We start from the raw sequence: 12075 nt of genomic DNA, 5'->3' as shown, positions 1-12075 counted from the left end.
CTACTCCTAAATTACTCATGTTGACAGTTGTTCTTGATTTGAATTCTGGAGTATTTACTTCATCATCTTTTGTGAAGGAATTTCAGAAAACTGTGTTTAGTAGCTTTGTTTTAGTGGTGCTTTCATCAATAACATCACCATTGTTATTACACAGTGAAGATATTGATTGCTTCTTACCACTGGTGTACTTTATGTGTGACCAGAATCTCTTTGGGTTTTCTACCTGATTTCGAGAGAGAGTTTTTGTTGTGGAAACTATTAAAAGAATCTCACATGGAAGTTTGTGCTAAATTTTGAGCTTGTGTAAAACGTTGTCATGTCTAGGAGATTTTGCATTCTTTTAAATTTGTTATGCTTTTTGTTATTGCTTCTGCAGTAGTGTTCTGAACTGTTTTGTGTACCATGGGGGATGAGTAGCGTCTCATATTAATTTATCTGGTATATAGCTCTCAGTTTCCTTCAATAGTATTTATTTGAATTTAAACCTTATCTGATCTATGCTTACATAGTCAGACTGGATGGTGTGGAGACTGTCTCTTAACAAGGTGTCCAACGAATGTTTATCTGCTGTTTAAAACAGATATATTTTGCTTTTATTTTTGGTACGTTTGGATATTGTGGTATTCAGTCTAGCTACACCAACTTTATGGTCAGTAAGTCCTGTATCTTTCATGATGCTCCTTTCTTGGTCAGGATTATTTCTTGCAAAGAGGTCAAATATGTTTTCACAACCATTTAGTCCTTGAGTGGGCTTCTGAGCTGGTTGTTTGAAATAATTTTCCAAGAAGGTATTCAGCACAATTTCAGATGCCATTTTATGCCTATCGCTGACTTTAAACACGTATTTTTGCCAACATATCCATGGCACAAGTCAAGGAATCGGCAGTTATGATAACACTCTTCTTCGACTCAGGGGCCTTCTGCTCGTCCAGTTCCTCAAGCGTGGAACAAAATCAATTTCCAATTCTATGAAGACACTTTGCAGAAACTGTGATGTTCCATAAAGTCAAAGTGCCCAGGAATTCTTTTGGATGGAATCATCGTGTTGCAAGATAATGCCCGCCCCCACATTGCCAACCAAGTAAAGTCTATGCTTCAACGATTTGGTTGGAAAACACTGCCCCAGTCTCCATACAGCCCAGATGTTTCATCATGTGATTTTTCACATAGTCGGCAACCTCAAGAAAGACTCTAGATGCATCAGCAGTCAACTATATTACATGAAACGAGAATTGATCATCTCATGTCCCAGTGGGATAAATGTGTTAGCTCTTGCAGTGATTACCATTGATTGGAACCATTCCATTGTCCTGTTGTGGTGGGTATTCAGTTTCCATTTGACTACCCCTCATATTATTACCAAAAGTTTAGGTACATCATAATGTATAAGACTAGGGTAACTAGCATATGGTATTGTGCCTGCAATGTTGATTCTAACTCTGTCATGTATTTGGAGTTACATCGTAGTGTGCAGGGCCAAATTGCAGTGAGTAAATAAGTTTGATGAGAGATGAAAGACTCAGTGTTTATTCTGAGTCAGAAACTGAAAACTGGTGAAGGCAGAAAGCCTTGCTTGTGCGGTGGAATCTGAGCTAACTATTTGTAGTATCGTTCCCAGAACCGATCGCAGTCCCCTGGTTTGGAGCCGAGTGGAAGGCTTAAACCAGAGGCTCAGACGATTCTGCGGAGATCTGGGGTGCAAATTTCTCGACTTCCGCTATCGGGTGGAGAGGTGTAGGGTCCCCCTGAATAGGTCAGGCGTGCACTACATGCAGGAAGTGGCTACAAGGGTAGCGGAGTACGTGTGGAGTGTGCATGTGGGTTTTTTAGGTTAGAGAATTCCCTCCCTAGGCCCAACAAGACACCTCCTGAGACGCGGCAAGGTAGGAGTAGGCAAAATGCTACAGGAAATAACAATATTAATCTGCTAATAGTAAACTGCAGGAGCATCTATAGAAAGGTCCCAGAACTGCTCTCATTAATAAATGGTCACAATGCCCACATAGTACTAGGGACAGAAAGTTGGCTGAAACCAGATGTAAACAGTAATGAAATCCTAAACTCAGATTAGAATGTATACTGCAGAGACAGGCTGGACAGTGAAGAGGGAGGCGTATTCATAGCGATAAGAAGTGCAATAGTATCTAAGGAAATTGACGGAGATCCGAAATGTGAAATAATTTGGGTGAAGGTCACGGTTAAAGCAGCCTCAGACATGGTAATTGGATGTCTCTATAGGCCCCCTAGCTCAGCAGCTGTTGTGGCTGAGCACTTGAAGGTTAATTTGGAAAATATTTCGAGTAGAATTCCCCACCATGTTATAGTTCTGGGTGGAGATTTTAATTTTCCGGATATAGACTGGGAGACTCAAACGTTCATAACGGGTGGCAGGGACAAAGAATCCAGTGAAATTTTTTTAAGTGCTTTATCTGAAAACTACATTGAGCAGTTAAACAGAGAACCGACTCATGGCGAAAACATATTAGACCTTCTGGTGACAAACAGACCCAAACTATTTGAAACATTTAACGCAGAACAGGGAATCAGCGATCATAAAGCGGTTACTGCATCGATGATTTCAGCCGTAAATAGAAATATTAAAAAAGGTAGGAAGATTTTTATGTTTAGCAAAAGTGACAAAAAGCAGATTGCGGAGTACTTGACAGCTCAACACAAAAGTTTTGTCTCAAGTACAGACAGTGTTGAGGATCAGTAGAGAAAGTTCAAAACCATCGTACAATATGCATTAGATGAGTATGTGCCAAGCAAGATCGTAAGAGATGGAAAAGAGCCACCGTGGTACAACAACCGAGTTAGAAAACTGCTGCAGAAGCAAAGGGAACTTCACAACAAACATAAACATAGCCAAAGCCTTGCAGACAAACAAAAATTACGCGAAGCAAAATGTAGTGTGAGGAGGGCTATGCGAGAGGCATTCAATGAATTTGAAAGTAAAGTTCTATGTACTGACTTGGCAGAAAATCCTAAGAAATTTTGGTCTTATGTCAAAGCAGTAGGTGGATCAAAACAAAATGTCCAGACATTCTGTGACCAAAATGGTACTGAAACACAGGATGACAGACTAAAGGCCAAAAAACTAAATGTCTTTCTCCAAAGTTCCTTCTCTAGATTGTCACACAGATGACAAAATGGTAGATATCGAAATAGACGACAGAGTGATAGAGAAACAATTAAAATCGCTCAAAAGAGGAAAGGCCTCTGGACCTGATGGGATACCAGTTCGATTTTACACAGAGTACGCGAAGGAACTTGCCCCCCTTCTTGCAACGGTGTACCGTAGGTCTCTAGAAGAGCGTAGCGTTCCAAAGGATTGGAATAGGGCACAGGTCATCCCCGTTTTCAAGAAGGGACGTTGAACAGATGTGCAGAACTATAGACCTATATCTCTAACGTCAATCGGTTGTAGAATTTTGGAACACGTATTATGTTCGAGTATAATGACTTTTCTGGAGACTAGAAATCTACTCTGTAGGAATCAGCATGGGTTTTGAAAAAGATTATCATGTGAAACCCAGCTCACGCTATTAGTCCATGAGACTCAGAGGGCCGTAGACACAGGTTCCCAGGTAGATGCCGTGTTTCTTGACTTCCGCAAGGCGTTTGATACAGTTCCCCACAGTTGTTTAATGAACAAAGTAAGAGCATATGGACTATCAGACCAATTGTGTGATTGGATTGAGGAGTTCCTAGATAACAGAACGCAGCATGTCATTCTCAATGGATAGAAGTCTTCTGAAGTAAGAGTGATTTCAGGTGTGCCACAGGGGAGTGTCGTAAGACCGTTGCTATTCACAATATACATAAATGACCTTGTGGATGACATCGGAAGTTCACTGAGGCTTTTTGCGGATGATGCTGTGGTACATCGAGAGGTTGTAACAATGGAAAATTGTACTGAAATGCAGGAGGATCTGCAGCGAATTGACACATGGTGCAGGGAATGGCAATTGAATCTCAATTTAGACAAGTGTAATGTGCTGCGAATACATAAAAAGAATGATCCCTTATCATTTAGCTACAATATAGCAGGTCAGCAAATGGAAGCAGTTAATTCCATAAATTATCTAGGAGTATGCATTAGGAGTGATTTAAAATGGAATGATCATATAAAGTTGATCGTTGGTAAAGCAGATGCCAGACTGAGATTCATTGGAAGAATCCTAAGGAAATGCAATCCAAAAACAAAGGAAGTAGGTTACAGTACACTTGTTCGCCCACTGCTTGAATACTGCTCAGCAGTGTGGGATCTGTACCAGATAGGGTTGATAGAAGAGATAGAGAAGATCCAACGGAGAGCAGCGCGCTTCGTTACAGGATCATTTAGTAATCGTGAAAGCGTTACGGAGATGATAGATAAACTACAGTGGAAGACTCTGCAGGATAGACGCTCAGTAGCTCGGTATGAGCTTTTGTTGAAGTTTCGAGAACATACCTTCACCGAGGAGCCAAGCAGTATATTGCTCCCTCCTACGTATATCTCGTGAAGAGACCATGAGGATAAAATCAGAGAGATTAGAGCCCACACAGAGGCATACCGACAATCCTTCTTTCCACAAACAATATGAGACTGGAATAGAAGGGAGAACCGATAGAGGTACTCAAGGTGCCCTCCGCCACACGCTGTGAGGTGGCTTGCGGAGTATGGATGTAGAAGTAGATGTAGGTGTAGATGTAGATGTAGATGTAGATGACCAGCAGCTTGGCAGAGAGTTAAACCAAAATTTATTTGTTACTGTTTTGTGATAACAATTCAGCACCTGAATTCAGTGTTCTTACAGTGAAGCATTTCTTTAAATAAAAAGACCAAACAAATTATGTGGAACATCAATGAAGGATAGCGTGTTCTCACAGTTAGGACAGTTCTGTTTCCCAAAATTGAGTATCTGGGTGCATTTTTCCCATTTAGGGTATGTGCAATGTACAAACATGGTTTCACCATTTTATATAAATCCAAAATTTGTGAATTAAGAAGAAAACAGAATGTGTCCCTGTATTTCAAATCCCAGCTTCTTTTATCAGGATGCAGAGGTAATATGGTGACTGTGTGAACAAATCTGTGAATTGTCTTGCAGTTAGTGATGTCTTTTGTGAGGAGTACAGTTGTGGACAAGTGTGATAGGAAGGATGTGAATATTAATGAAAATAAAGTTACAATAATTAAAACAACTACTCAGTTACAGCATCTCTCTGTGCAGTCATTCAGAAGAAAAAAATATTATACTGTCTCGCATTCGTAAAATGTATTACAGTTTATCACATGACTCCCTAATGCATCATTCAGAAGCTCCAGATTGTGGCCAGTTTGACATTATTAGAACAGTGTGCCATATTTTCACTGCAAGTGGTTTTTATGCTGAAGAGAGGGCACTAAATTGCTTCCCCTGTTTCTGATGAGGGCATAAATGAGATGTAGCTTTCAAAATTTTGAATAGGTATGTGTTTTGCTAGCTCTTCCCATTTGTTTTTGTTTTATTCCATGCTTTCAAAGCAGAAAGGATGTGTGTGTGTGTGTGTGTGTGTGTGTGTGTGTGTGTGTGGGTGTGGGTGTGGGTGTGGGTGTGGGGGGGTGGATGGGTGGATGGGTGGGTGGGTGGGTGGGTGGGTGGGTGGATGGGTCTTCATCATTATCTTTTGTACAATTCGAGGTGCTATCAAAAATTTTTGGGACTGGTGCTGCCGTCTGTTGAAAAACTTACCTTTGGACTAATGGTCACCATCGCCTTCAAAGTAGTTCCCATCCACCCATCCTGTTTGAGGATCCATCATAAAATCACCGCACACCAAACACAGAGTATGACCACTGTTGACACGCAACACGTCTTCCCGGCTGAATGCCACTCTGCACACTGACTCATCAGATATGCAGCTCTCACCACCTAGCAGTGCAAAGATCTACTACTCCTACTTTATTCTACATCAAATAATCAGTAACAATAAAGTTTCAGGACATCGTACAGCTTTTTCTTCTGAATACACCAGGTAAGGATACCGAAGTTTAGGATATACGAACTGCAGTTTACCAAAGTAGGGCTGTGATATATATGCAGGTGGAATATTACAATTTTGAGTTAATTACAAATTTTACATTTTTAATATTGCTAAATATTTCACTTTTGTTAATTTATAAGAACAGTGATAACAGTTTTTTCCAATTATCTCAGGTGTGTTATGACTTACTTAATATTATGAAGCTGAAGTATCTGCAAGAAATAACATTTTTATTTATTTTGTATGAAGACAAAGAACTCATTTGGAGAATAAAATATATTTTAAGTCAGAATTTGTTCAAGGTGTTCTTTCAATTTGGTAGTGGGGCAGTCTGTGAGATTTCTAAGTAGGACATTGACTTGCTACAGCTTAGCCTGGAGTACATTTTTTTTTTTTTTTTTTTTTTTTTTTAATTTTATGTAAGGTTGCTCTGTGCCTATTTGTGTGATGTTTTGACTTTATTTTAGTATGATATTATTGCTGGTTACATGTTAAGTTTGTTATCACTGTTTTTTGTAAGCCTTATTACTTTTAAATGACAAACACACTCAGTTTTGGAAATGTGTCCCTCTTCAGATTGTCCTGGATCATGATTCCCAAGGTTTTTGTCCAGTTTTACTTTCTTACAATTTTGTTTCCTGTAAATAATTTCTCTGTTTCTTTATTTTGAATTCCATTATTGCAGTCTTTGTAAAATATTAGATGGCTTTCATTGAGATACTAAATTATTTCATTGATAACACTGTTGCAAAATGTGTTTAGGCTGTCTACACAAATATTGTTTCTTGCTGCTCATGTATGATTTTTATAAATTTGTAGCTAGTTTCTCTAACCCCCACATTCCATAGCTTATCAAGTAACACATTGATGTTAACAGTGATTTTTTTCTAAAATCAAGGAATATTTCAATAAGATACTTCCTTTTCACCCTGGCAGTTATTATTTTTCCAATTAATTATGCTGCAGCCACTGAAGTTGACTTATTTTTCTCGAAGCCATTCTAGTTCTGAAACATTAGATTGTGTTCACAATCCATAGCTTGTCAAGTAATACAGTGTTGTTAACACAATCAGATGTTTTTTTCTGAAATCAAATAAGATATTCCCTTTTCACTCTGGCAGTTATTATTTTGCCAAGTAATTGTGCTGCAGTTACTGAAGTTGACTTATTTTTCATAAAACCATTCTGATTCTGAAACAGATTGTGTTGACTAAGAAATTTCTCTAGTCTAATGTAGATAACTTTCACAATCACCATAAAAAATGCAGGTGAGATTGAGGTTGGTCAGTAGTTTTCAATTCTCGACTTGTCAGCTTAATTATAAATTGGAATTGTTTTTGTTATATTTACATTGTATGAGAAACTGTCTGATAATTATGTCATTTACCTCTGTACCTGTGACATTGTTGAATTGCCTACTTATTTTTGTTGCTTTATTTTAGGGGATGGGGCTGCTGTTCTTATAAGAGCATTGGAACCAATTGAAGGATTGAATTACATGTGTCTCCAGCGACAGCAAAGTAGGAAAAGAAAAAACGATGGAAGTGTAAAAATGTCATTGCAAAAAAATAATCTGAAACCACATGAACTATGTAATGGTCCAGGGAAGTTGTGTATTAGCATGAATATTGATCGTCATACTTGCAACATGAAAGATTTAAGTCTGTGGGAAGGGATGTGGATTGAGGAAGATAATGAAAGTCGTAAAATATCAGAAAGTGAGCTTTTTGTTAAAACACACAGAATTGGTATTGATTCTGTTGGTGCAGAGTGGGCTAAGAAACCACTTCGTTATTATCTGATGGGAAACAAATCTGTTAGTCGGTTGGATAAGCAGAAGGAGTTAGAACTTAGAAATATGGTTGTATCATCTTCATGAGACACCCACTTTTGTGCAATATGTCCCTTGTGTTTTGTTACCATGTTACTAGAACAGTAACTAAACTTAGTGTAAGATTTTTGTATGGTGGTGGACCAGTGGTTGGAAAAACTAGAATACCTTCATATGAAGAGGCATTATTGTTCACGCATACAAAGTTGACACTTGGCACGGTGGCTGATGGGAGGGACGCAAATGGGAAATGCCTTTGCGATCGCTCACATCAGGCACCGCGCTGAGTGTCAACTTTGTTCGCATGTGTAGCACAGTAGACTTTAATCTGTGATCCTCTGTTTGGAATGGTCTTACTATTAGAAGCAATAACAGAATAAAAACCTATGCCAAACATATTCTGGCATCTTCCAGATTTAACATTTCCATTTTTGATTATATGTAATGTTTTCTTTAAAAAAAATGTACTGATTCTTTTAACTTGTACATCAAATGAAAGTGTGTATTATTATTATTATTATTATTATTATTATTATTATTATTATTTGTTTGGCCTACTAAGGACGACATCAAATAAAATATGTCTTCTTTCTTTCAAGTAGTTTTTCATGCTTTCCACATGTTTTTCTCTTTTTTCTTCTGTCTCTATTATGCCGGTCATTTTTCTTTGTTCTCTCCTGGAAGCCTTTGAAACTTTTTACTTTGTTCTGTACTTTTGTCTTTTACTTATTTCTTCCTGCTTTATTTACATTTCCCTCAGGTCTGTTTTAACGCCTTTGATCTCGATCATTGATGTTTTTGGCTTTCTGTCAAAAAAAGTTAAAAATTCTTTTTGTTGTTTTGCTTTCATCTAGTCTTTCTAGGTGTCCATAGAACACAACTCTTTTCTTCCTCACTGTGTTTAATGTTCATTCTACTTTTTCATAAATTTCTTTATTACTACTTAATTTGCATTTCCCAGTTTCATATGTTGGTCCCAAGATTTTCCTGATTATTTTCCCTTCCTTCTATTTCCCTAATTGTTTGGCTGTATTTAATGAAAGGTGTTCTGAAGCATAAAAGCATTCTGATCTAATGACAATGTTGTAACATCACAGTTGTGCGTTTATGGAAATAAATTCCTTGCTATACAGACTTTTTGTTACGTTAATAGCCACCTCCAATTTCTTTGTGCTTGCTAAGTTAGTTTCTTTGTCCAAAGCATTTTTTTTGTATTATTTCACCTAAATATTTAAATTTTGTAGTCTTTTTTTTATTTCATCCATAATCAGTTTCCATGTATTTTGGTGCCTCCAACACATTTGTCATATACTCTGCTTTTTCAAAAGATGTGGATATCAAAAGATATTGAAGCTGTGTCATGTAGGAGATTTATCTGCATTGTAGCCAGGAATGCAAGACTGTCTGCAAAGGCCAAACAAGCAGTACTCAGATTATCCCCTTTTCTTCCAGTTGTGCTTTTTAAAGTCCTTCTTCTTCTTCTTCTTCTTCTTCTTCTTCTGTTCTTTTCCTCCATTCCTTGGTTACCTTTGCTAGTACGCAATTGAACAGCAGTAGGGACAATCCATTTCCTTCTCTTACACCAGTTTTCAAAAGCCTTAGAGATTTCACCCAAAAATTTAATTTTGTATTTGTTAGCGTGTTTTTTTATGGCTAACACTGATTAGTTGTCAACTCCAGGGCCAGCTCGGGGGGGCGACAGATCGAGCCATCACGCAGGGCAGCAGATTTTTGAGGAAGGCAAAATGCTATATTTTAATATGGCTCCGAAAGGATGAATTAAACAAGACAGTGAAAGAAACTTCCTGGCAGATTAAAACTGTGTGCCGGATTGGCAGATTAAAACTATGTGCCAGACCGAGACTCAAAGTCCTTAGTTTGAGGCTTGGTCCGGCACACACTTTTAATCTGCCAGGAAGTTTCAAATCAGCGCACACTCCGCTGCAGAGTGAAAATATCATTCTGAAGACAGTGAAAGTTTTCATAAAGTGTGAGAATAAATTGGAAATACAAACTATTCATAAAATCTAGTGTCTTACTGTAAATTATATGCAGTATTGTGAAACAGGTGACAAGTGAATAAATGTTGGCATGTAACAGCATAACATTTCCTATATAGAAACCTTAAACACCTGTATCAGTATTGCCGAGAAAAAACTTTGTAACAAATAAGTAAGGAATAAGTAAAATACGAGCTGCCCACCATATGCCATAGCCTTTTGAACCCAGACATTGTGATCAAGCAGTGTTTATAAGTGAAAAAATGCATGCCATCCTTACCCCCACCGCTCCCCACTCCCCTCCCTCCCCAATCCCTCTCCTTTGGACCTGCAAGTTATTACCATTTACATTGCTCTTCGTGCCACTCTTCTCTAAATTCTTTTTTTCTATTTCATCTGTAACTGCGTTTGACGTTCCCTCATTTTCTTTTCTTTCTCAGTTTTGAAAGACATAATCAGCAGATATTGATATTCAGATCATTTAAAAAATAAATAAATAACTAAATGAAAAAAATCCTGTCAAACTGTATTTCGGAGCTAAAGCAACTAATGTGCACTTCATGAACTGCTTATTCAGTTTTGTCGTATTTCAAACTGTTTGCATTCCAACAACCTTATTAGTATTTGACTGTTACTTTTTGTTACAATAGATGAAAGTGCTTTCAAAACTGCCTGTTTCAAGCCATAAATTGTGCTCGGGGCATGTCGGACTGAGGACCTTCTCAATATTTGACCATAACTGTTTTTCCTTTGTATACTTTGGGCACACTAAATATGTCCTGGCAATTTATACACTGGTTTTCCAACAAATAAAGCCATTATGTGTAAGTCATTCCACTTTCTACAGCAGAAGCTCTGATAATACTGTCAACAATGCAGTTCTCAGCTATGCTGATTGCTATTGTGCTGGTCACGGTACTGCCACTCCATCTCCATGACCATGTTGCAAACTCTGCCCTCTTGGTTGTTTATTAATGGACTACAACTAATACAAGCACTGATCAAAAAGTTTCCATTTGAAGGTGTTATTGCAGTGTATATGCAATGTAGTGCAACTCCAATGCAGCTATATAAGCACCAAGATGTAGTCACCGGATTAGCATAGCATTCATGTCTTTCCGATGTGTGTGGTAAATGTGGAAACATGAACTATGGCAAATTTATTATCAAATACAACCAAACAGGAACAACGTGCTGTTATTCAGTTTTTGGCTGCTGAATGATAAACATTGGTAGACATCCATCAGAGGGTGAAGAATGTATATGAGACAGCATGTTTATCAAAAACCACCATTGTGGAGTGTCATGATGCAGAAGTTATACCATCTCAAAGTGGAGACACTCAATCACCTGCCCTATGTCCTAAAGTTCAACGATTTCTGTCAAATGAGACTGTGCAGCTGACAGTGACAGGCTTCTGCATGCAACAGGACACAGTGTTTTGTGAAATGAGTATCTTCAACCTGGTGCACCAATGGTATGATTGCCTCTATGCTCATGGTGATATTGCCTGATTACCAGACCAATTTTTGACTATACAGCCTTCAAATGGAAACTTTTTTATCATCCATTATGGTTGTGAGTGAGGTGGGGCATAGTGGTTGAGCTGTGGTTTATGTCACTGATAGAGATTTGTATGTGCTGTGCTTGTTAGAAACATATTTCATTTGCCACACACTGTTTATTTTTATTATTAACTTTGTGCAGTGACCATGTAGGTGAAGAAAGTTTGTATCCTGTTGTAGCATTCCTATTGTGGCTGTCCAGTAAACACAACAGCAATGATTTCATTAAAAGTTAGTATTTGTTGACTCAACTTACAGAGTCCGGCGATTAGTGGGTAGTGTGAAAAGGCTGTCTTACTGTGACACACCATGTTTTCATTAGTCTATATTGCTAATAGTGTAAGCCCTTACAGTGTCTGATGGCAGAAAGTGCCTCTCAGGCAAACAGTATAGGAAAAAATGAACTGAAAGAAAAATGTAGATAAAATTTTCTTCAAATAAAGTTTTTTCAAACTAAAGATAGTGTTGATCAGAATTATCTAGGCATGAATGCAGAAGCACACATAAACCAGTGTTAGCATTCGGTAAGTGAAGATGTGGCTTCAGTATTAGAGGGTAAATTGGACATTGAGTGCAAGCCCTCTAATGAATGCAAAACTGTTCCAACTCAGTCTAGCAACTGCATATCTCAAACTCAGATTAAAAGTTATGTTGTTGATTCAAATCTCAG

At 38.0% G+C, this 12075-nt stretch overlaps 1 protein-coding gene across 1 annotated transcript in view; it reads left to right on the top strand.

Annotated features, from left to right (window-relative positions):
• The window catches only part of LOC124595631 (probable DNA-3-methyladenine glycosylase), a 72090-nt gene extending 60227 nt beyond the window's left edge, over positions 1–11863 (top strand). The window contains exon 3 of the mRNA XM_047134454.1: positions 7452–11863. Coding sequence (XP_046990410.1) covers positions 7452–7888 — 437 coding nt within the window. The 3' untranslated portion in view covers positions 7889–11863. The remainder of the gene's footprint in view (positions 1–7451) is intronic.
• Positions 11864–12075: the final 212 nt, after the last annotated feature.

Source organism: Schistocerca americana, chromosome 2 (genome assembly GCF_021461395.2).
Source record: "Schistocerca americana isolate TAMUIC-IGC-003095 chromosome 2, iqSchAmer2.1, whole genome shotgun sequence".
Lineage (NCBI taxonomy): Eukaryota > Metazoa > Arthropoda > Insecta > Orthoptera > Acrididae > Schistocerca > Schistocerca americana.
Note: the sequence above shows the minus strand (reverse complement) of the source record. Positions and strands in the feature narration are given on the sequence as shown.